Below are 26,430 nucleotides of genomic sequence, written 5' to 3' on the forward strand. Positions count from 1 at the left end.
TGTGCCTTTAAACAGCTTGGAAAATTCCAGAAAATGATGTCATGGCTTAAAATGCTTCTGATAGGCTAATTGACATAATTTGAGTCAATGAAAAGAAATCAGCCAAGACCTTAGAAAAAGAATTGTAGACCTCCACAAGTCTGGTTCATCCTAGGGAGCAATTTCCAAACGCCTGAAGGTACCACGTTCATCTGTACAAACAATGGCACGCAAGTATAAACACCATGGGACCACGCAGCCGTCATACCATTCAGGAAGGAGACGCGTTCTGTCTCCTAGAGATGAACGTACTTTGGTGCGAAAAGTGCAAATCAATCCAAGAACAACAGCAAAGGACCTTGTGAAGATGCTTGAGGAAACGGGTACAAAAATATCTATATCCACAGTATAACGAGTCCTATATCGACATAACCTGAAAGACCGCTCAGCAAGGAAGAAGCCACTGCTCCAAAACCGCCATAAAAAAAGCGAGACTACGGTTTGCAACTGCACATGGGGACAAAGATCGTACTTTTTGGAGAAATGTCCTCTTGTCTGATGAAACAAAAATAGAACTGTTTGGCCATAATGACCATCATTATGTTTGGAGGAAAAAGAGGGAGGCTTGCAAGCCGAAGAACACCATCCCAACCGTGAAGAACGGGGGTGGCAGCATCATTTTGTGGGGGTGCTTTGCTGCAGGAGGGACTGGTGCACTTCACAAAATAGATGGCATCATGAGGGAGGGAAATTATGTAGATATATTGAAGCAGCATCTCAAGACATCAGTCAGGAAGTTAAAGCTTGGGCGCAAATGGGTCTTCCAAATGGACATTGACCCCAAGCATACTTCCAAAGTTGTGGCAAAATGGCTTAAGGACAACAAAGTCAAGGTATTGGAGTGGCCATTACAAAGCCCTGCCCTCAATCCTATAGAAAATGTGTGTGCAGAACAGAAAAAGCTTGTGCGAGCAAGTAGGCCTACAAACCTGACACCAGCTCTGTCAGGAGGAATGGGCCAAAATCCACCCAACATATTGTGGGAAGCTTGTGGAAGGCTACCCAAAACGTTTGACCCAAGTGAAACAATTTAAAGGCAATGCTACCAAATACTAATTGAGTGTATGTATGTAAACTTCTGACCCACTGGGAATGTGATGAAATAAATAAAATAACCTCTACTATTATTCTGACATTTCACATTCTTAAAATTAAGTGGTGATTCTAACTGACCTAAGACAGGGAATTCTTACTGGGATTTAATGTCAGGAATTGTGAAACTGAATTTAAATGTATTTGGCTAAGGTGTATGTAAACTTCCGACTTCAACTGTACTTGCATAGCGGAGTCTTTTGTTTGGACGTGTAGTGAGCTAGCTAAACAATGAACCATAATCCCAACTCAATATGTTAATACCCTGCATGAATCTGCAGGTAGCTAACCAACCAGGTTCAATGTTAGCTAGCTAACATTAGGCTATAACTAGCAATGCAAATGGCTCTGAGATACGAGTAATTTTACTACACAGATCATACATGTAACGTTAGCTAGCTAGCTAACAGTGCACTTTCACTTGCAATGTTCTGACAAAATAAGAAACGTGTAATATCTGAAAATGTAGCTAGCTAGACTCTTGCCTTATACATGGATGAGCGCTTCTCTCTCTCTCTGTCGCGGATGCCATGGTTGTCCTTAGTTTGAAGATCAAACGGCAGAATTTTATCCATCTCCTTAGCTATCATACTCTAATTCCACTGATTTCAAAACTCAGTCCTCCAGAAAGTGGAGAGCAACATTTTTGCAATTCTGCTATGTGATATCTTTCAAAAAAGCTGCTTCAGAAAGGATTACCTGCACATACTGACCAGCTCATATTATAGAGCGAAGCGTGCTACATGGCAGACCAATCCAAACTCATCTCTCGGTGTCCAGCCCAATCATTATCTCAGCCAATAATGGCTTGCAGGAAGGTTGGTGACTTTTTCTGTGGCTAAACCAACTAAGCTCTTAATTTAACTATTGTATTCCTACTTACAGATAGCATATAAGTGTGTTTTTAAGGCACAGGAAAGTTCCATAAGGCATTTCTACCAAAAAACACATTTTGATAATGGGGGGTTTACTACTAAGCTATATGGAATTGTTTTAGGAAGGTCATACCAAGGATCATTTTTCTGTTTTACTTGGAGTTTTATTACCCCTTGAAGTATAAAAAAAAATCTAAAAAGCTGGTTATCCAATGCCTTGCAAAGAAGGGCACCTATTGGTAGATGGGTAAAAAAAAAAATACAAAAAATAGTTAAACTTTGGATGGTGTATCAATACACCTAGTCGCTACAAAGATACAGGCGTCCTTCCTAACTCAGTTGCCAGAGAGGAAGGAAATTGCTCAAGGATTTCACCATGAGGTCAATGGTGACTTTAAAACAGTTGGAGTTTAATGGCTATGATAGGAGAAAACTGAGGATGGATGAACAACGTTGTAGTTACACGACAATACTAACCTAATTGACTGAGTCAACTGAAGGAAGCCAGGCCTCCCGAGTGTGCAGTGGTCTAAGGCACTGCATCGCAGTGTTGCGGCGTCACTACAGCCTGGGGTTCGATCCGGCCGTGACCGGAGGTACTATAGGGCGGCGCACAGTTGGCCCAGTTAGGTGAGGGTTTGGCCGGGTGGGCTTTACTTGGCTCATCGCGTTCTAGCGACTCCTTGTGGCGGGCTGGGTGCCTGCAAGCTGACTCTGGTAGTCAGTTGAACTGTTAATCCTCGGACACATTGGTGTGGCTGGCTTCCAGGTTAAGCGAGCGGGTGTTGACAAGCACGGCTTGGCGTGTCATGTTTCGGAGGACGCATGACTCGACCTTTGCCTCTCCTGAGCCTGATGAAGTTGCAGCAATGAGACAAGATGGTCATTGGATTGAAATTGGAGAGAAAAAGGGGGGAAAAATGTAAAAAGGAAGCATGTACAGAATTTAAAAAAAATCTAAACATGCATCCTGTTTGCAACAAGGCACTAAAGTAATACTGCATAAAATGTGGAAAAGCAATTAACCTTTGTCCTGAATGCAAAGTGTTATATTTGGGGCAAATACAATACAAGACATTACAAGGGTACTACTCTCCATATTTTCAACCATAGTGGTCGCTGCAACATGTAATGGGTATGCTTGAAATCGTTAAGGAATGAGGAGTTTTTCCAGACACTGGGAGATGAGTTCACATTTCAGCAGGACAGTAACCTAAAACACAAGGCCAAATCTACGCTGGAGTTGCTTACCAGGAAGAAAGTGAATGTTCCTGGCCGAGTTACAGTTTTGACTTAAATTTACTTGAAAATCTATGGCAAAACCTAAAAATGTTTATCTAGCAAAGAATGTGCAAATATTGTACATTCCAGGTGGGCAAAGCTCTTAGTCTCACAACTGAAAGAAAGACTCACAGCTGTAATCACTGCCAAAGGTGCTTCTACGAAGTATTGACTCAGGTGTGAATACTTATCTAAATTAAATATTTTTGTATTTATTTTTCAATACGTTTGATAAAATTCCCGAAAACATGTTTTCACTTTATCATAATGGGGTATTGTTTGTAAATGGGCGAGTGGGGATTGAATTATTTTTTATTTTTTTATTTTTATAAATTGAAATCAGGCTGTAACATAACAGAATGTGGAATAAGTTAAGGGGTATGAATACTATCTGAAGACACTGTACATAATGGTATATGCAAAGGCTAAGGGCATAAACTACACAAGTACATTTTTGTCTTTATATACAGTACCAGTCAAAAGTTTGGACACCTACTCCTTTTTTCTTTATTTTCACTTTTTTCTACAATGTAGAATAATAGTGAAGACATCAACACTATGAAATAACACATATGGGATCAAGTAGTAACCAAACAAGTGTTAATCCAAATATATTTTATATTTGAGATTCTTCAAAGTAGCCACCCTTTGCCTTGATGACAGCTTTCTTTGCACACGCTTGACAATCTCTCAACCAGCTTCACCTGAAAGGACAGATTTACACCGGTCTAATGGCCATTGCTCATGTTTCTTAGCCCAAGCAAGTCTCTTCTTCTTATTGGTGTCCTTCAGTAGTGGTTTCTTTGCAGCAATTCGACCATCATGGCCTGATTTCTTGAAGTCTCCTCTGAACAGTTGATGTTGAGATGTGTCTGTTACTTGAACTCCGTGAAGCATTTATTTGGGCTGCAATCTGAGGTGCAGTTATTATAATGAATGTATCCTCTGCAGCAGAGTTAACTCTGGGTCTTCCTTTCCTGTGGCCGTACTCATGAGAGTCAGTTTCATCATACCGCTTGATGATTTTCAAACCAAACTTTATTTGTCACATGTGCCGAATACAACAAGTGTAGACCTTACTGTGAAATGCTTACGTACAAGCCCTTAACCAACAGTGCAGTTCAAGAAGCGTTAAGAAAATATTGACCAAATAAAGTACCGTAAAAAATTATAAAAAGTAACACAATAACAAGGCTATATACAGGGTGTACCGGTACCGAGTCAGTGTGCAGGGGTACAGGTTAGTTGAGGTAATTTGTACATGTAGGTAGGGGTGACGTGACTATGCATAATAAACAACGAGTAGCAGCAGTGTACAGAACAAATGGAGGGGGGTGTCAATGTAAATAGTCTGGTGGCCATTTGATTAACTGTAAATAGTCCGGTGGCCATTTGATTAGCAGTCTTATGGCTTGGGGGTAGAAGCTGTTAAGGAGCCTTTTGGTCTTAGACTTGGGGCTCCGGTACCGCTTGCCGTGCGGTAGCAGAAAACAGTCTATGTCTTGGGTGACTGGAGTCTCTGACAATTTTATGGGCTTTCCTCTGACACCGCCTATTGTATAGGTCCTGGATGGCAGGAAGCTTGGCCCCAGTGATGTACTGGGCCGTACGCACTACCCTCTGTAGCGCCTTACGGTCAGATGCCGAGCAGTTGCGCTAGGTAGAGCTGCATTGAGGTCTAGTGCTGTAGGATAACCTCAGTCTGGAAATGTGCCCTCTTTTAAGCTACGTTGTCCGATGGTGCAGTCAGCCCCCTCCCAGGTAAGTGGGGTGTAGTATCCTTGGCAACAGGGGCTACCTGTTGCTCGCCATGCCGTGTGACATCTGCTGCCCATAATAGCCTGCTGTGTGAGCTCCCCTACTTTCACCCAGCTCCCATAGCCGGCCATTCAGTTCACTGACTCTTGTATTAGAACTCACTCACTTCACCCCACTCAGTGGCTGTCACCAGTCCTTCATCCATAATGGATATCAGGGCTTTTACTGTCCAAGTCATGTAATTAGTGCCAGCATTCAGTTGTGGCGATTAACTGTACAGAACCCCTGTTGTTGGTGCACGGAGGGAAATTACATGTATGTGTGTTTGTGGGTGCGGACTGCACACCGAGGGAAGTTTTTGTGTGCGTGTGTGTACACACACACAGTCGCATGCTCTGAGAGCTGATTTGTGTTTATTCTATGTAGGGCTGTCCCCGGGAGAAAAAAAAAATATATAAATCTTGGTCGACCGTAAGTCATCTGTTCTTTCGACCAATCGATTGGTCGAAATGTTTAAACGTGTATTTTTTACATATGGACACACCTTATGTGTTTTAATAAAATCAACTATATGCATTGAGCTTGTCTGATGCTTTAAGCTTATGGTTGAATGAAATAAGAAAAATGTCTCGAGGGCGCCAGAGATCTAGATAACCAGAATGAAAAATAACTTAACCTGACCCAACTTTTCTTCTCCCGCTCCTGCTGGCTTTCACAGATTCTGCCTTTACTCTCCTGAAGTTGCCGGTAATAGGCTACACAAGAAGTCGGCAACCTTTCTCATGTGGAATGCCAATTTATCTTACCATTTCTACCAATCTGCGTGCCAGTTTTGGTTTTCATTTGCACATTTTCATGAGTTTCATTTAATTTATAATAACGTCTTCATATCTCAAAATCATTGTCATGTGGTTAATCAAAATTGTAACCAAATGAAAATGATACAAACCTAAAAAGTAACTTCTATTGCCATTACCAACTATGTAAAAATAGCCTACATAAAGCCAACAAATAAAAACATAGCAGCCTGCAGGTAGAAAATATCCTGATTTAAAAAAATAAATAAAAAATCCTATAAATCACGTTGGCTACACATGGCCTGTCTGCAACAAACTTGAACCGTTCTATCAACTATTAACTTGGGTCCGGCTGAAGCGTGCACTAGCAAACTTGCAACATTGTGTAAAATATTCTGGGCCCTCAGAGTTTCCTGTGCCAGTGAGCTTGGAACAGACACAGCTGTAGGCTATTTGCGCAGGGGATAAGAAGCAGTGCTTGAGTTGGCAGGAGTTTACCGGAGCTGACCATCGACACCTCAAATGTTCTACTGCTTGAGCTCCTGTTCCTTTTATAGACAATTAGCTCAAAAGACTTGTGGAGCACCTGCACCTAAATATAAACAGTACCAGCACCCAAAATGGGTACCAGAACCTATTTCAGTCGATCACTGATAAGAAGTAGCAGGTAGTCCTATTTTATGACATTTCCACGATCAGAGCATGACATTTTTCCATTTCATGCTGAGTTGTTATCGAAAGGGAGAGAGCTGGAAAGACTTTTCAAACACATTGAGGAACTATTGTTATTCTCAATGGATGTAGAGACATACTTTGTGTGCTTGCTGTTTGAGGTGAAGAAAACATTCCTTTGAGAAGCTCCACAGGTCATTAGTGGTGGTGCGTTAAAGCCAATCAGAAATACTATCAGAAACACCAAATGGGCACATTTGTATGCCTACATTTGCACGCAGGCCAGGTAGGCCTACTTCAATGAGTGCCTGTCCTAACTCAACATTGATAGGAGTGCTCCAAACAAAAGACAATGACTAAATTGACAACTCGTAAATGGAATGAAATAAACCTAAACTTGTTCCTCATAAGTGTAGCATAGGTTGTGCGCTCTGCAAACAATGTGTCCACTCTGAAAATGATAAGGGGAAGACTGGAATAATAATATTGAATGAATTAACAGAAATTACCATAACCAAATTAACACACATTGTAGGTTAGGAATTAATTGTAAATGTACTGCTGGTGATATATATAATGGGGAATTGATATACACTAACAATCAAATGCAAACAATTCACACAATGAAGTTATGAAACAATGAATGTGCACAAGTTGGCGGGAGAGAGCGCATTCTGGAGAGATTGTGTGCATCTGGGCGCATGGTCTTTCCCACGGCAGCATTTAATGTGATATGGCCTCAGCAGAAGTCAGGGCATTCATACTTCTTGCGCTTTGCAGAGCGGTGCAGAGCTGTTGTCAAGGAAGTGAGTTTGTGCTTTCTGCAGGATGTACCGCCCCCACCTACCGTCAACCAATCATGTCAATGCAGAGCTATACAGAGCCCTCCGCATTGTTCCAAAATCTGGGAGGTACATGGAGATGCGGTACAGAGCTCGATTAGGCCTCTGCGTGCCTCTAGAGATTCCGCAATTGCAACACACCCTCCATATGGAGCCTCCAACCACATTTCCGAATCAAGTATTAATTGGATTTTAGTGTAGAGAAAGTGTGTGTGTACATACGTACATATACATACATACATACATACATACATACATACATATACACACATTAGTACCAGTCAAAAGTTTGGACACACCTACCCATTCAAGGGTTTTTCTTTATTTTTACTATTTTCTAAATTGTAGAATAATAGTGAAGACATCAAAACATAATTTAACACATGGAATCATGTAGTACCCAAAGTGTTAAACAAATCAGAATATATTTTAGATTCTTCAAAGCAGCCATCCTTTGCCTTGATGACAGCTTTGCACACACTTGGCATTCTCTCAACCAGCTTCACCTGGAATGGTTTTCCAACTGTCTGGAAGGAGTTCCCACATATGTTGAGCACTTGTTGGCTGATTTTGCTTCACTCTGTGGTCCAACTCATCCAAAACCATCTCAAATTGGGTTGAGGTCGGGTGATTGAGGAGGCCAGGTCATCTGATGCAGCAATCCGTCACTCTCCTTCTTGGTCAAATAGACCGTACACAGCCTGGAGATGTGTTTTGGGTCATTGTCCTGTTGAAAAACAAATGATAGTCCCACTAAGCTCAAACCAGATGGGATAAATCACAGACAGTGTCACAAGCAAAGCACCCCCACACCATCACACCACCACCTTCATGCTTCATGGTGAGAAACACACATGCAGAGATCATCCGTTCACCTACTCTGCGTCTCAAAGACACGGCTGTTGGAACCAAAAATCTCAAATTTGGACTCATCAGACCAAAAGACAGATATCCACCCGTCTAATGTCCATTGCTCGTGTTTCTTGGCCCAAGCAAGTCTCTTCTTATTATTGGTATCCTTTAGTAGTTGTTTCTTTACAGCAATTTTACCATAAAGGCCTGATTCACGCAGTCTCTGAACAGTTGATGTTGAGATGTGTCTGTTACTTGAGTTCTGAAGCATTTATTTGGGCTGCAATTTCTGAGGCTGGTAACTCTAATGAACTTTTCCTCTGCAGCAGAGATAACTAGGTCTTCCTTCCCTGTGGCGGTCCTCATGAGAGCCAGATTCATCATAGCGCTTGATGGTTTTTGAGATTGCATTTGAAGAAATGTCTTGAAATTTTCTGGATGTACTGACCTTCATGTCTTAAAGTAATGATGTCGTTTCTCTTTGCTTATTTGAGCTGTTCTTTCTATAATATGGACTTGGTCTTTTACCAAATAGGGCTATCTTCTGTATACCACCCCTGCTTTGTCACAATACAACTGATTGGCTCAAACGCATTAAGAAGGGAATAACTTCCACAAATTAACTTCTAGCAAGGCACACCTGTTAATTGAAATGCATACCAGGTGACTATCTCATGAAGCTGGTTGAGAGAAGGCCAAGAGTGTGCAAAGCTGTCATCAAGGCAAAGGGTGGCTACTTTGAAGAATCTCAAATATAACATATATTTGGATTTGTTTAATACTTGTTTGGTTACTACATGATTCCAGATGTGTTATTTCATAGTTTTGATGTCTTCACTATTATTCTACAATATAGAAAATGGTAAAAAAAAAAAAGATTTGAGTAGGTCTGTCCAAACTTTTGCCTGGTAGTGTGTGTGTGAAATATATATGGTTAAATACAATTTATTTAACCCTTATTTTACCAGGTATGTTGACTGAGAAAACATTCTCATTTACAGCAACCTGGGGAATAGTTAGAGGAGTAGGATGAATAAACCAATTGTAAACTGGGAATCATTTAGCTATCTTTCGAGACTTTCATAGATCCAGACGTGTTCCCCCTTGCCTAGCCAAACAGTTTTTCATCCCTTTGTTCCTAAAGACATCACTTTGCACACTAATATTTAGGAGAGGGAGGATCATTTGAAACGGCAAAAGCTTTACGGTGGGTGAAAACTGCGGCTCATCCATACACCCAATTACCCATGCGTTTCAGTCATTAGATGTTTGACGTCTAGGAAGTAAAACATTTTTTGTTGTTTTCCTTTTAACGTGTATTTAAAAGATCAGAGGGAGCCACAACAGGAAGCAAACTGTTCTTTATTAGGGGCCTATGTACGGCAAGGATTCACATTCGCATCGGAGGTTGATAGCTCTGGGACGCACGCAATGTTTCACACCAGGTTTACCAAGCTATGTAGCACTACTGTAGGTATTATTCTGCTTTGCATATTTTTACCCCCTGACAATTATTGAATTTGAGTAGTAGTTGATTCTTGGGTAGGCCTAATCTTACAGAAAAGGCCAATTGAACTAATCATCAAAGATCATTTGAAGTTGATTGTGCTTGCTGTTTTGAAGGAATGTAAAGTGTAGCATTTAGCATAGCTTTTAGCGTAGTTTGTTGTGATAAATCTAATATAGTCAGTGTTCAGTATAGCATCTGGCCTTAAACCTAGAATTTAGCTAAGTTTGTTGGACTGCCTCTTAAACAGCGCAGACACACTGTAATCTCTGTATTTAACCTCACTGACCCTGCCTTGCCTTTTTGTCTGTCCTTCTTCCCTGTTCTCCCTGTGTGACCCCAGTTGGCTGAGTACCGGCAGAGGAAAGCTCACGCAGACAGACAGAAGAAGAAGAAAAAGAGGAGAGAAACAGACGACGACCCAGGTGGAAATGGACCGGGGAGAGGGGAGGCCGAGCAGGAGTTGGATCAGTCGGTAGGGGAGGAGGTGTCGGGGAGTAGGGGGGTGGTAGGAGGAGGAAGAGGTGAACAGGACCCCCCCACCACAGAGTTTACCTTCGCCAGGACCCTGCGTTGTGGTGAGACGGTCAAACACGACCAGACGTACACCATAGAGGTAAGGCCAAAAACCACTGGACCATCCCTAACAATTGATTGCCCATTTGAATTGAGCTTCTCCTAGCGTGCAGCATTGCTTGATTCGTAGAGTCTGAGTTGAATAGACTAGAGAAGAAACTGGCTTGGTTCGTTAGTGTGTAAAGGGATGAGAACTGGTAATTCTCCTGGCCCTGAAATTACGGTTTATTAAAATGATATTGGTCTTCTGTGCTGAATTTCTCTACTTGATCCTAGACAGGGTGAACTGATTGAGCTAATTAACTGCTCAAGACCTAGATTAGTTGAATCATGTACGTTAGTGCTATGATCTTTTTTTTGCTGATACTATGGTAGAGAAGTATTGTAAGCAGTATTGGCCGATATGTCTGTGGCTTCCTGTATTGTCCCATACTGATCACCTAGTAAAAGATCATGTTAACTTCAATCACAAATATGAATTAACGCTAAATATACTCTTTTATTTCTAAAGCATTTCTACAGTTTTAAGGTGCACATTTTTGTTGCTTGGCTTGAAAAAGTATGAAAACTACTGTAAGTCGGTCTGGATAGAGTGTCTATTAATTACTAATATGTCAATGTTAAATAGAACATTACAGTAGATAAATAAAAATGCAAAATGTAGTGGTCCAAACATGACATAAAAAGGTTTTGGTTATCACGCATACAGATATATTCAATGCCGTAGACCCTGATAAGCGATTCACATTTTGTTGCATCAAAGACATTGTCTGAATCCATTTGAGCAAATATCACACAACAGTCCCCTGAAGTAACCTATGCAGTTGCCATGAGCTACTTTTGTGAGTGCCGATTTTCAAAGGTTCAATATTAAACAGTGGAGCAACCAATAAGTGTCCTTGTTAGCTCTTGATTTGCTGAATCACAACACCTTTTTAGCTGAATTTGAAGTTACAGCTGGCAAACTGCATTTCTTTCTTTTTGTGAATATTGTTATTGTGCTGGGTAAAAATATTATTTAGTGTGTTTTTTTTTTTCTTCAACTTTGATTAGATAATGAGCAAAATAATAATTGTTCAGGCTGCTTTTCCCAGCTCTTCAGACATTTGTTTTTAAAGCTTCATTGCAAGCTCGCTCAATAAATCTCTCCCTCTTTCAAATGACCGCCTTAGTCTGTCGTTATAAATATAACTCGGCTCACCGTTACATCGTCAATGTGAAATATTTTATGCGTTTCACAGACAATCAGGAAGCCCCTCACAACCTTGAGCGTATTTGCTTGTCTCGAACAAGGTGCATGTACCATGCCACCCCCAATTCCGCACTCCGCCTACGCTGAACAATGCAAACTCCTCTCTTTCCTCCCTTTTGTTCTTTTGTAGCACTTGTGTCACAAACAGCATTAATAGTTTTCATTCCCTCTGTTGCTGAAACCCCCCCCCCCTGTCACCCGAATGTGACTGGGAAATGATGGGTTGCCATGGCAACATACATTTGCCTTTAAACAGGTTGAGCCGCCTCATTGTAGTGTTGGAGAGCTTCGTGGCCTTGCAGCACAAAACGGACCCGGAGGTGATTGAATAGAGTGGCTGCTGCCTGTCTTTTCTTTTGGTGGTCGGTATTCTTGAGGTATAGCTCAGCACTTTTTCCATCGTGACTACCGTATTTCTGTAGGCATGCAGACATTTTGAACAGCATAACTGTTTATGTCACGAATTGCCACTTCTGTCATTTTAATGATAAAATGTTCATAGGTCCAAGGTGCTCATGAGTTTGGACTCATGCCGTTGAATTCGGACTCATCTGAATCCGTATTTGTAATAATGAGACGTTTCAAACATTTAGTTGACACCTTTTAATTTTTTGTCTTTCTTCTCACAATGTGTTTTCATACCCAAGACAAAGGGTGTAATTGGCCCAGGGCACACCATTGAATTAACACAGAGACGTTCCAAGTAGCCATGCAACTTCCCTTACAGAGAAGGGGTTGCTGTGGAAACACCAGCTTCAAAGTGTTCGCCTCCAAGCACTTGTATAGGCAGATGGCTTCACAGAGATCTGTGTGAGCGCTAACCTGTTGTATTGTCTCTCACCTGCGCATATCTTAAACAGATGAACCGCATTTCCCATCTGACACAAGTGGTATAATGGTGGCTGATTATCTGATGTTTTGACGTCCTGATAGTCAAATCCACGATAAGCTGCTTGGCTATCTTTGAAATTCATATTCACGTTTCCGATTTCATAATTGTCAAGTGATAGCCCTACCCTAGATAAATGTTATTCCAATCCCCCACAGGATCTTGGACATGTCATTTTTTTGTGCAAAGTTGCAAGCATGAAACGTCAACAATTTGACACTTCTCTTTAAGAAATCACATCTAGTGTTGCTACTAGGCTACATCCAATGCCGTTTCCTATTCTACCTTCCCTAGAATCACCAGAATTCAACAAGCAGTCCAAGCAATGTAGGCTAGACTGGCTTTGGTATCGGCAACATTCTCGATCCTCAATGAAAAGGAACTATTGACCTAATGTGCCATTAAACTCGGACAATAAAACCTCTCATTTAATTTCTCCTCGTCTTGCCCCTTAGTGTTCTAACTTTTTATCTTGTTAAAGTGAAATTAGCCCCTTTTTAGAATAGGCTCTAATGATCTGCCATTATTCCATTGAGAAAGGAGCCATCTTATAAAAAGTAGGTTGCGCCCCGTAATTGAATGTGGCACAGCATGCTTCCAAAATGCCCCGTTGGATCTAGGTCAAAGGGGCAGACCGCATTTGACAACGGCATTATTGACTTATATTTCTCCAGAAACTGACCAGAACTTGCCACACAAAGACAAAATGGAAATGAGAGGACAATAAGCTTGTCATATCATGAACTGCTCCCCCAGAATGTCCCTGTACTTTCACTCTTGAAGTAATGGGACTGTCAAGCAGAATGCTAACTGTACACACAATGTTGACCTAGGATGGGCTTGTTTTAGCTAAAACTGCTTACTCATGTAGTTATGGTCCTTCAGTTTTAATGCATTTTGAAGCTTTGTTTTTCCTTCTGCTTGTTGTATTGTAATGCAATCCACTCTGCTCCGTTGGTGGGGCTGTGTTTGTGTGGGCCACTTGTTCTGGTGACACACGGTGGGCCTATTATGGTGAGTCCTCCCCATGCAGGGTCTGATGAATCCTCCTGTTGTTTCCTATGGCAGCCAGATAGTGAAGTGTCCACCACAGCCGAAGACTACTCCTCCGAGGTGAGTTACTTTCGTCATAGTTTACAACAAACAGAGAACACTCTTTTTATTGGTGTTAATATACTGTACTTGTAGGGATAGTTCACCCAAATTGCAAAATGTCTTATTTGTTTCCTCACCTTAAAAGTATTTGGTTCAGATTTGACAAAGGGTAAGCTGACCCTAGATCTGTTACTAAGGGCCTCTGCTATTGAGGATTAGTGTTACGGTTCGGGGCTTAGGTCCTACTTTTTCCCAGGTTTCCTCTTGGAACAGACCACGTGACTCAGCTAGCTTGTTGCCAGGCACTCAGCTCTCCAAGTCTCCGTCTGGCATTTATCTGATCTTGACAAGTCAAAGTAGTCATGCCGCACCTCTCACCTCCCCCTCTTCTACAGGGCCGCCATTAAAAGCTCTGTAACACCGAGTTTAATGGTTTGAAGAAGGCGGCAGTCATTACATTAAGCCTGACACGTACGACGGAACCAAAATACCACATTTAATTACATCCTTCACTCTGTGCTCTGTACATGAGTGAACAATGGGTAGCTGAACTAAGAAATCCTCCTGCTTTACCAAACAGTATTGTGAATTAACAGGTGAATGGCTGCCTTGAGATGACCGAGATCCCAATGGAGACTTCCAAGGAGTTTATCTGGGTACAGTACGACAATTGAATAGAGAACAAGCCACTGTTTTTCGTTAACAAGCAGACTCACCTCTGCACTGACTGCACTCTCTTTTTTAATGTAACATGTTTTCTCTGTCTCCACACTGCATTCTGACCTCCTAACCCTGAGATTTTCATCAGACTAACTCACTAACCAAGTCCCTTTTATTCTCTGCTTCTGGGATCCTCAGCTTGTGAAGTGGTTTTATTTTGAAGGCGAAGGACTGCAGAGCAGCAACAGCAGCATTGTCGGCGGGCTGCTGCTGTCATCCTTTAACTTCCACTCCCCAGTTTAACAGCAGGGATGGGGAGTAGGGAACTTGACATTTCAGAGGTGTAATTTACTCTGGAAATCAGAAGAGAAAGATGAAAACAGGGAGGAAGAGAAGTAGAAAAAGAGGGATTGGGGATGGAGTGGTGAAGTGGCTAGATAAGGGGGCGCTGGACAATTATACAAGAGCTGCACACATGTAATCTTGCCATTTGCAGGTAGGAAGAGTGAGGGATGGCGAGAAAGAGGGGATAGAGGCTGAGAAAAACAGCAAATTAAGTGATTGACTGTGTGTGATTTTGTTTGAGAGTAAAGAAGTTAAAACCATTCTGAGAAGGAAAAGAAGATAGAACGAGGTAGAAAGAAAAAGAGAAGAGCGTGACAGATAAGGTAAGACTAGTGAAATAAGACTAGAGCTAAAACGAAAGAGAGGGAACCATTGCCAGCACTGTGCTCTTTAATGGCTGCCAGTTCTTTGGCAGTTTTGGATGTTGACTAGTTAATTTATATCATTCCCCTCAGTTCTGTGGCGTCCTTGGAAGCTAACTAATTGCTTCAGTGCTAGTTTTTGAAATTAGCTGTTTGCTAAGCTAGCTACCATTTCGCCCTTAGTTCTGTGGCAGTCTTGGATGCTAATTTATTGCTAAGCAAGATACAGGTACCATTTCCCTCCTCTGTTCTGTGGCAATTTTGGATGTTAGGTTATTTCTCATCTAGCCATTGTCCCCCCCCCCCCCCCCCCCACGACAGGAGGAAGTGGACCCTGTGCAGCAGGAGGCGAGGGGCGGAAGGGTACAGGTCATGGAGGAAGAGTTGGCTGCCAAGACTCTGGTGGTGGAGGAGCTGAGCCGAGAGCTGGAGGAATTTAGAGCGGCCTTCGGCACAGAGGGGGTGCAACAGGTAATGTGCTGCGTGTGCATGCACGCTCTATGTGTATGTATGAAGGAATTCAAATGGGTAGTTAAAGAAAAAAGTAAATAACCTGCTTCCCCTGTCAACTGCAAATGTTCATATAACATTAAAAATGTTTTAGTCTAATTCATCAAGCAGATTGCATAAGGGGTTGGCCTTGCTTAGCCCACGCTGCTGGTCTGACCTTTGGTTGAGGATGCAGCTTAGAAATGGTTAGGGTAGCAGAGTTATTAGCAATATGAGAGCTCTCTTATGTTCTGATATTCAGAATACTACTCAAATATATGAGAGTACTCTGTAAATATCAAGTGAAATATATCACACATGTCAAACACATGTAATGTGCATATAAACTATTGTTGGTATTTCCCTTTTCAATGGAATACATAACTTTTTTTGTTTGGTTTAAAAACATTGATCTGTGATCGTATTACCACCCATACTCCTTTACCCTAAAATATCCCAAACTAGCGACTTCCATTGTTAAGACCACACTTTGTCTTTGTCAAAGTCAAGCCAGTGTACTATTTTCTTTCTCATAGTAAAGTGTGACTTGTGAATCACTGACGTTGATTATGCAAGGTATACACACTGCACTCTTTTTGATCCTCCAGCTGCAGGACTTTGAGGCTGCCTTGAAGCAGCGAGACGGCATCATCACCCAACTCACAGCCAATCTGCAGCAGTCTCGCAAAGAGAAGGATGAGGTCATGAGGGAGTTCCTGGAGATGACTGAGCAGAGCCAGAAACTGCACATTCAGTTCCAGCAGGTAAGACATTCTTGCCTAGGCTATGAAACTACCCTATAACATATTATCCCACCCTAGTCTATAATATAGTAAGAAAAATACATTAGGCCGGTGAAGTAGAAACCCATAACAAGCGTAGGGTTAGACTAGAATAAAAAAATACAAAAAAAAGAGTTGTAACTTTCCCATAATTCCCAGGTTTTCCAGAGAACCTGGTTGGAAGATTCCCATGAACAGGTGTGAAAAAGCAGGAAATCTGGGTATCCTCCATCTGGAATTTCTGGAAAGCCTGGGAATTTTGGGAAAGTTTCAGGAATTTTCCAACCCTAGGTTAGACACATACCTGTACCAGTCCTATTATATCTTATCTTTCCTATGTCATCTTATTGTCTTGGAAGCTTTCCCCTGCTCTATCAACATTTTCATATATTTTATTACCGTCCTAATAATTCTACAACAGATGTGGTGGTGATGTTGTTTTCTGTCATTTCCACGGGAACATGAACACCCTCTGGTTTGATTGACAGCTGCAGGCAGGTGAGACGCTGAGGAACACCAGCCACAGCAGCACAGCGCAGGACCTCCTGCAGGCCAAGCAGCAGCTTGTCCAATACCAACAGCAGCTGGAGGAGATGGATGGCCAGGTCAGAGGGCACCATGAGATGAGCAAGGAGCAGCTGCTGCAGATCAGCCAGCTCCAGCACCGGCTCAAGGAGGCTGAGATGGTGAGGCAGCTGCCTAGTTGCTGTTAGTCAGTGCCTGTCATTCATGTGAAAACGTCTGCTTGTATGAAATGTATTGATCTATTTAATGGATCTGTTTTATAGGTGGTTGATTACCAGGTGTATTTTGAAATCTGATTTAGATTTCCTAGTATTATTACCTTACAAAAACACAATTTAGTTTAAAGGCTGTTTGTAGAAGAATTATTTCAGCCGTTTAAATATGAGAATTTAATTATATTTTTGACATTTTACATTTGTCTAATACTTACTTTTCCTCATAGGTGGAAAGAAGAACAGAAGAGTCATTTGCACAAAGGTTAAATGAGAAAGACCTGCTGATTGCTAAACAGGAGAGAGTTATGGCAGAGCATGAGCGTTCCCTAATGCAACTTAGAAAAGAGCTCACACATGTGGGCAGAGGTGCTGAGGAGTCACTTGCCCAAAGGGTAAATGAAAAAGACCTGCTGATTTCGGAGCAAACTGCAATAATAACAGAACATGAGCGTACACTGACCATGTTCAAGGTGGAGCTTGCACAGGTGGGAAGAATGACTGAGGAGACTTTTGCACAAAAGTTGAATGAGAAAGAACTGCTGATAGCTGAGCAAGAGAGAGTTATGTCAGAACATGACTCCTCCCTCCACCAGCTAAAGTATGAGTTGACGGCCTCTGAGAAACGCTTAAACGACCTCAACCAGCAAATTGCTGCAAAGGCCCAAGAGCTGGAGAGCTGTAAGAGTGACTTGGATAACTGTAAGAGGGACTTAGAGAGCACTACGGGTCAGTTGAATAGCTGTAGGGTTGAGCTGGAGGGCAGTAAGGGTGAGTTGTATAGCTGTAGGCTTGAGCTGGAGAGCAGTAAGGGTGAGCTGGATAGCTTTAGGTTTGAGCTGGAGGGCAGTAAGGGTGAGTTGTATAGCTGTAGGGTTGAGCTGGAGTCCTGCACGGGCGAACTCTCAGCCTCCAGGCAGAAGGAGCGGATGTCCTCCAGCGAGATCCAGCAGCTGATGGGTACCGTGGAAGACCTCCAGAAGCGATGCCACCAGGGCAGCCTGTCAGAGTGTGACACCCTCCAGAGGATGGAGGAGGACTCAGCCCGCAGGCTGGATCATCTCAGGACGGAGCTAGACGAGATGTACGGTGAGCAGATAGTCCAGATGAAGCAGGAGCTTCGCTTGCAGCACTCTGCGGCCCTGGAGCTGGTCACGGCGCAGCATCGCAAGGAGCTAGAGCTTCTAAAAGCCCAGCAATCCGTGAACAGACCTTGTCCCGAGGTGGTGATCGAGCTCAAGGGCAAGATCGTAGTGCTTCAGCAGAGGCTCCAAGAGGCCCAGGTGCTCCGTGAGAAGGCCAGACAGGAGCTGTCCCAAGTGGCACAGGAGAAGCTCAACCTCCAGGGTCAGGTGGTTGACTACCTCCATGACCTCCGCTCAGCCCGGGCCAAAGTGGAGCAGGCCTCCCAGAACATCGCAGTCCGTGAGAGTCTTCAGGGCGAGCTGCAGCGCCTCCAGGAAACCATCGATGACCTGAAGGCCCAGCTAGCCACCGCTGCGGAGTCGGCAGTAGAGATCGAGGCCAAGCACGAGTCAGAGACAACCAACTTCAAGATCAAACTGGAGATGATGGAGCGGGAGAAGGACGCAGTGCTGGACCGCATGGCTGAGTCACAGGAGGCAGAACTGGAGAGGCTGAGGACACAGCTCCTCTTCAGCCACGAGGAGGAGCTCATTCTCCTTCGGGAGGACCTCCGTAGGGAGAGCCAGCTCAACGCTGAGAACCTCCTTAACGAGGCGTCCATCCGGCACGGCCGAGCTCTGGAGGAGTTGCGGAACGCATACAAGGACGAGCGGGATGAGCTGTTACACCAAATCTTTGCACTGAAAGATGACTTGAAGATGGCGCTGCATAGCTCGAAAGCCGAAGAGCTGGTGGTGCAACTCAATGAACTTCAAGTTGAGGAATTGAGAAAGGGTGGAGAAGAAAGGGTCAGAATGGAGAGGGAAATCCAAATGCTGCTGAAAAAGAATGAGCTGCTAGAAAACCAGTCCAAAGAGCAAGAAAAGAGCTGGGACAACAAATGGAGGAAGCAGGAATCTGAAAATAGGATTTTGATGGAAACCAACAACGCCATGAAAGAGGAAGTGGAGTCCAAAATGGAAAAAATCCAATCCTTCATGACAGAAAATGAACGAAAGCAGCGACAAGTAGTGGAGATGCAAGAGGAGATTGAAAAGCAGAGGAATACATTCTCTTTTGCAGAAAGGAACTTTGAGGTGAACTATCAGGAGCTCAAAGAGGAGTACATGTGCCTTGTTGAGGTAAAGGCACAGTTGGAGGAGAGGATTCTCAAGGAGACACTTGTGTATGAGTCTAAACTCGCTAGCCTCCAGTCGCAGATTCAGGAGCTGAGGGAGAACAAGGAAACTAACAAAATGGAGGACAAGTCCAAAGACAACGGCGGTGCTTCGATAGAAAAATACACTACTGAGCTGATGGAGAAGCTGAAGGTAGCTCTGGCAGAGAAGGAAGAACTGGCTATGAGGCTGTCTAAAGTTACCGAGCAGCTGACTGTTACAGAAGGTGAATTGGATGAGCTGGAAGGAGAGCTGAGTCAGGTCAGGAGAGAAAACAAGGAGGTAATCGCCCAAAATGAAAACCTGGAGGAAGAGCTCGGAAGAGAGCGGGAGACTCCGAAGGAGAGAAAGGGAGAGATAGAACTGCAGAGAGAGGAGGGAGGGAGAGCTGCTCAGAGCCAAGCGAAGCTCCAACAGAGAGGGCAGCCTGTTCAGTCTGCAGCCCCAGCTTGCTCCATCGAGGATCATCACCTCCAAATCGAATCTCTCCAAGGGGAGGTAGTGGTTCTCCCCTCCTCCTTACAGCCCGCCGAAATAGAGCGAGACCGCCTCCGACACACCCCGGAGGCTTGGCACCAGAGCCAAACGCTAACTCCATCTGCAGCCCCATCTCAGGTCTCAACTGTTGGGGAGGGACCTGTTCAGCGTAGCTCCGCTTTGGAGCCTTCAGCCTCTGGGTCACACAGGCGCAAGACACAGCAGCGGCGAGGAAAGAAGAAGCGCCAGAGCTCTGCCCAGACAAAAGAGAAGAGGGAGAAGGAGGAGGCGGCGGAGAGAAACAAAGCTGGAGGTGCTACTGCTGCAGCAGAGTGGAAGGCGCGGGCTCGGATGGAGAGCCAGGTTCCGTCGATCTCGCAGCAGAGGACCGGGAAGGATGACTCCACAGACGGGTACCACGGTGACGGAGAGAGAGACTGCGTTGTGAAGCAGGTAGGCGTTCACAGACAGCTGCTGCTGCAGTCTCTTAGCTGGAATAGCCCCCGCTATGGAAACGATAATTGCCATGCTTTTTATTTTTTCCTCTTTCACTCTCTCTCGCTCTCTCAATCCCTGCATTTTCATAAGTCTGAAATTATCTTTCTGATTGAGCTGTTAAAATGTTTAATAGAGTATTTTCATTTTGGTCTTATGTTAATGCACAAATGGACTATTGTTGAAATAACCAGTAAACAATTGATCATGATCACAACCAGTACTACGTAACGATGTATCATTACTCCCTTGTTAAATCTTACTGTTGATCATTACTCGATGCAGGTGAATGGTATTTGTGTTCATACACTACATAGACTGAATCAAAGGCTTATTTAAAAACCTGGCTGAGGTGAGGTTTGCCTGTTCTAGCACTGAACAGTTTAAAAAATAATAATATTCAGCCAATCTGTAATGACTGATGGGCTTGATTACAAAGTGCCCGACAGAGGCTGGCTCTCATAGGCAGTGAATAACAGAAGTACATCCTTAGGTAAAAATATTCAATATTTTGTCTTTGATTGTCAGGCCACACATACCACTCATTTTAAAGCATTAGAGGCTGAATGGGAGGCATCAATTGGATCAATGCACAGAGATTCTGAAGACTGTAGGAGAGGCTGTTGCATGAACACACAGAGCATTTCAATTATTAAGTTGAAATCACCATTAAGCTTTAGTCAAGCCATTATATAAGAATTATAATCAGCCTTCATTTACTAGGCTCTTATCTTCAAAGCTAAAACGAGCCATGAAAAGACATATGTCGTTATCTCTCATGAATATCCGTTTCTAGCTAAGGAACGTCTTTGCTTTTATGTAGAGAAACGTATTATACATTATAGTTTCTTTCCGTTCTGCAGGGAATAAGTGCTCAAAGGTGAGAAGCCATTTTGTGTCATTCCCAGTACCAGTCAAAAGTTTGGGTTTTTCTTTATTTTTAACTTTTTTTACATTGTAGAATAATAGTGAAGACATCAAAACTATGAAATAACACATATGGAATCATGTGGAAACCAAAAAAGTGTTACACAAATCAAAATAGATGTATATGTCCAAGGCTTCACCTCAGTAGAGCAATGTCAAGGATGCATAGAATTTTGCCCTCATCTCGCATCAGTGCACCACAGTATGTTCACTTTCACTTACTGGGAAGGACCCCTTAATAGATTACATGGGTCTTTCTATAAATAAGGGGGCCAATGTGTGACATTGGGATCAAAATTTTACAATTATTTGAGACACAAATAAAAATGTTTTGTATTTAGTTCCGCATTGTATTTAGAGGAATATATGCAAATTAGCCCGTAACTCCACCTATACACCAACATAGTCCTAGGACTGTACGTCCTTCAAGCAGGGTTCATACAGACATTGGCAAGTCAAATTCAAGGACTTTCAGGGACTTTTTCAAGCACTTAATTGTGTTTTTCAGGGGATGTCAATGTTATACAATTGTATAATTTATATAAATACCCCCCCCCCCCCCCCCCAAAAATAGCATGCAAAAAGTATACCAAAAAAGTAGGGCATTAACACTAAGAATAATGCATTGATATTCCAATTATTATTATTACATTCTAAAATATGTGAGAATAATACGGACTTGTCTTACTAAATAAATGAGATGTATGCATTGCGTTGTTTGCTCTATAAAACGTTAGTTCATATGCCTTGACACTGTGATATATAGGCCTAAGGCTGAGACAATAAGAAGACAGTGGGAGAATAAATTAGACCACACCTTTTTGTTTCATCACAAAACCAGAGAGCAACATCTGTCAGACATTTTCAGACTACTAGACAACAATTGATTTAGAACAGGATTCCCCAACTGCCAGCCCGCGGGGTTGTTTTATTTGTCCCCCCAAGTTTTCTGAGCAATGAAACCAACATATTTAAAATGTTTATTGTTGGCCATAATATACTAAAAACACCAGGAAATTCAATTGATTTTAATTTAAGAAATCTGTTCCAACTATTCCCACATGTAATAAAGAGAAACGTGATCGTATGCTAATGTTAGCAAGGTTTGAAATGATTATCTTTTAGTCAAACATTGTATTTGTTTGGGCTTCTTACGGTCAATTTGCCATTTACAATTTTTTTTGTAATTATGTTCCGGCCCCCCTGACCATCCGCTCAAGGAAAAAAATCGGCCAGCGGCTGAATCTAGTTGATGATCCCAGGAATAACAGAGTTACCACACGTTGCAAAGAAAACAGGCGCTGCCTCCACTATTAAGGCAGCATTTCAACATCATCTAATCACCTTTGCTTAGTCTAATAGAGTCACAACTAAAAGATGCCAAAAACTATTTAGTCCAATTAACGTAAGCTAAAATTGATGTGGCTGTCCATGGTACTGATTTGTGTGTGTGCGTGCACGCAAATATAAAAAACATGTTGACTCACCCTACTTGTAGAGAAATGCCAATGCCATCCTCCACATTCATGTTGCCTAAACGGTCTATGACTCTGTCATGATACAGTACACGCTTTTAGTTGTTGTCCTAGGCTACCTGGCTAAAATGCTAGGCCAGCTAGTTAACATTAGCCTACTACATCTAGCTACATGTTGAACTTCCATCGTTTCGGGTCAGGGGCACAATGTATGAATTTATGGTTGGATCAGAATTGCCCTTATAATCATTGGCCAGTACAGAGAATTAAGTAAAACCACAATTCCAAATCCCAATCTCCATCCATGGCTAATTTAGGAAAGGGACGGTTTTAGCTAGCTAGCTACCTGAGGACAACAACACAATGAGATGCAACAATTCAAGTTTTTGTCTCTAAATGACATTTTGCTTTTGGGGTGATGTGATTGGTCTGAAGCCAAATACGAAATTAACACTTTTCTTTGGTGCGCCAGGATCATTCACAGTTGAGCTCACTCAGTTTTGCTGAATGCTGATTGGCTATAATTGTATTTATTTTCATCAAGGGGGACCAAATTCTTTGCTTGCTCGGATGCTTTCTCCACTCTTGAGAATTGAAGGAAATTTATGAACCACAGCGGGACGAATTATTATTATTATTAATAATAAAAACATTATTATTAAATGGTTTTAAAATTTTTGGAAGCCCATGAATACACACCACTGCTGTTGCCTATGTGGCCAACGCAGGTACACATACTTTAATAAAGCCATGAATAGCGGCAGCGTTAATCTTACCATCGTTGTTTTCATACTGAGAAAACAACTAAAAACCAGGTTCATTTTGTAATGGAACAGTTTTCATGGAATGCCAAGTTGAAGCCAGCATTAGATGGTTTTACCTCAACAGAGTAGCGCAACACCCGTCAATTGAAGTGGCGGGAAACATACAAAAGTGGCCACATCGCTTACAGAAACGGATCAAAAAGAAAATCACGGATAATTATAAGGGATCAGAAGATCTTATAAATTGGCTACAATAATTACAAGGACTTTTCAAGTACCAAATTGAGGAAATGTATGATTTTCAAGGTAGGCCTATTCCAGTACTTGGATTTCTGAGGTAAAAAATGAGTGTTCAAGTGGGCTATTTCAAGATCCATTTGTATTGTTTAAAAATGCAGGTGTAACATGGAAACCAAAATATATTTGTTATGTTATTTCATTCCCAGATCATATTGTGAAGAAACCCATTAGGCTATGTCATGTGTTGTCTTTATATCCAGAATAATGAATTGGAATAGTGTTGGGTGTTGTGCAATACATAATTGCTCACAGTAGACTATGTGTCTAATCCGAGGCACAAAAACATGAACTCATTACCTTGATGCTTCTTCTGTTAAATCTGCTGTAAAGTAAGCAGACCACAACAGATGGTTAACATCAATTCGCTAGGGATTTTACATCCAAGTACAACTGTCTTCACCGGCATAAAGACAAACAACTTTTTCCCCAACACATGGCGCATGCAACAGCTTTTTGTCACTTGACTGTCATTCAGAAAATTCCTTCTTGAATCAGATGATGATGTGTGAAAATACATGGTGTAATTACACCTTGACACCAAATGCACATCCAACAAGTATTATGCATAAATATTGAAGAACCACGTCAATGACAGTATTGATTTAGGTTTTAAGTATAAAGGTAAGATGACTTTTGTTTAGAAGCATTCGATTTTGCAATCGCATGGTTTTTGGGGGATTTGTTTGCCCATGAAAACTGTTTTCACCCCATAACATAAGGAGACACGGAATGTTATGTAGTTACACTGCATTTCTAAGATCTCTATACAAAAAACTTTCCAACTGCTAGATCCAGGTATGTACAGGGTTCAAGTTCAATGTCTAATTTAACTGATTACATATTTTTATTTAACCTTTTATTTAACCAGGAAAGTCAGTTAAGAACAAATTCTTATTTTCAATGACGGCCTAGGAGCAGTGGGTTAACTGCCTTGTTCAGGGGCAGAACGACAGATATTTACCTTGTCAGCTCGGGGATTCGATCTTGCAACCTTTCGGTTACTAGTTCAGCACTCTAACCACTAGGCTACCTGCTTAATATATGATATAATAATATATATCATATATGCGTAATATATGATATAACGACAATTTAAACTGCCATAAATGCATCGACAGAAAAGTGTTTTATGTCGCAATATTTTGGACAAATCCGTCAAGACACCAACCATGAGAAAGTGTTAAACATGAATTTTAAATCAACTCATACATTTTATTGAATATAGCTAAGCTATGGTATGTTTCCCCCTTAATGTAATTTTTATTTTATTTTAAATTGCATATTATCATCAATCTTCTAAATATCTGTGACAACTTGTCCAGCGTAGGAAATCCTCACTGGTACCGTAGTTTATAAAAAGACCACATTTATAAATGCTTATATCAAAATCAAGAAAATGGTGCTATTGCATCTTGTTCTTCGTATCAATACTATGTGCAAGGGAAGTACATAAGCATTCATTGCTATTAATAAATTGCTAATTAATATGAAATGCTTCTGAAGCTGTCTTAGGCTTTACAGTGTGGCCTTCTCAGTAAGTGTTTCATTGTTTTTTATGCCATACGTACTGTACTGTTGTCGCCAGACCTCATCAACATTGTGTTTTTTATTAGCTTTTAATCTCTTCTGTTACAATGGCTACTTTTTTCTCCTCTTTTCAGGGGAAGAGCGTAGATGGGATGGAGTGTTGGGTGGACCCTGTAGCGAAGCAAGAGGAGGACAGGGACAGCGAAACCACAGAGCATGTAAATGTCACCTGAGCTCAAATCTGCCTGTGCTTTTCGCTCCGGCCTGAGTCGCTGTCTTAGTACAGTGGGTTGGGAAGGTCAATCAACCAGTGGAAAAACTTCATACAGAACTATGGGCACCCAGTAGTAAGACCGTGATAAAGGCAAACCTTCCTTTTGTCACCAATTTGTATTATTATGAGTAATGCTTGGTTGTTGTGTCAGCAAGTGTTATACTGCCCACACTGCTAATAATTAGTGTGAAATAACCAAAGTAAGACCTATGAATCTGTTTAGGAAGTTGCAGTATGCAGTTATTCATCCTTGCAGTATTTGCAGTGTCACATTCTACGTAGCTACGTGCATTAGGCTACTAAGCATGTGCTTGACATCAATTTGATATATGTCTTATTGTAATATGTATAGTGCTTGAGTGGTTGGATAAATTGCAATCAAACAAAGCGTTATGAAAGTAGCAGTGTTACCATTCTACACAAAAATGCATTGCACACAGCAAATAGCACTGTCATCAAAGAAAAAAATCATGACTTCACAAGTGTAGCTGCAACACATCTGCGTTTCCACATCCATCCAAGGATGAGAGGAAAGCCTTGCCGTCTCTCCATTGTGTTGGCTGTAGAATAGATAATAGCTGGCCCCTTGTTTGTTGTGCTAAAGCCCAGGTGCTCCCCCCTGTTTCTTATAAAATTAGGGCAACAGGCATTCCCCATTTCCATTCAAAACAATGTCCTGTGGTGGGTGGACTGGCCAACATATTTGGGGTTGCACCTTTTGGAATATATGTTTAAAGGTACACTCAAAAATATGGCATCATACAGCAGGCCGACTTCCTGCTTACAGATAAACAGCAACTGGCAAGCCTAAAGTACATTTGGAGGGGCCAATAGTGGTTGACAATCGTCTTGTTGATATGTGTATGATGTCATATTGCTAAGAATACCTTAAATTCATCATGTGTAAGTTGCAACAAGCACATTCTATTCTTTGGAATTTGTGTGTCTTACTCCAGAAACAATCTCTATTGTGCAACCATAGGTGG

At 42.0% G+C, this 26,430-nt stretch overlaps 1 protein-coding gene across 1 annotated transcript in view; it reads left to right on the plus strand.

The window, feature by feature from the left end:
* LOC120022203 (A-kinase anchor protein 9-like) overlaps window positions 1-26,430 on the plus strand; it is a 138,930-nt gene that overhangs the window by 9,106 nt on the left and 103,394 nt on the right. Inside the window, exons 2-9 of the mRNA XM_038966076.1 lie at window positions 10,059-10,331; window positions 13,501-13,545; window positions 14,124-14,183; window positions 15,216-15,365; window positions 15,992-16,147; window positions 16,654-16,851; window positions 17,133-20,135; window positions 25,305-25,388. Coding sequence (XP_038822004.1) covers window positions 10,059-10,331; window positions 13,501-13,545; window positions 14,124-14,183; window positions 15,216-15,365; window positions 15,992-16,147; window positions 16,654-16,851; window positions 17,133-20,135; window positions 25,305-25,388 — 3,969 coding nt within the window. The remainder of the gene's footprint in view (window positions 1-10,058; window positions 10,332-13,500; window positions 13,546-14,123; window positions 14,184-15,215; window positions 15,366-15,991; window positions 16,148-16,653; window positions 16,852-17,132; window positions 20,136-25,304; window positions 25,389-26,430) is intronic.

Source organism: Salvelinus namaycush, chromosome 27, assembly GCF_016432855.1.
Source record: "Salvelinus namaycush isolate Seneca chromosome 27, SaNama_1.0, whole genome shotgun sequence".
Classification (NCBI taxonomy): Eukaryota; Metazoa; Chordata; class Actinopteri; order Salmoniformes; family Salmonidae; genus Salvelinus; species Salvelinus namaycush.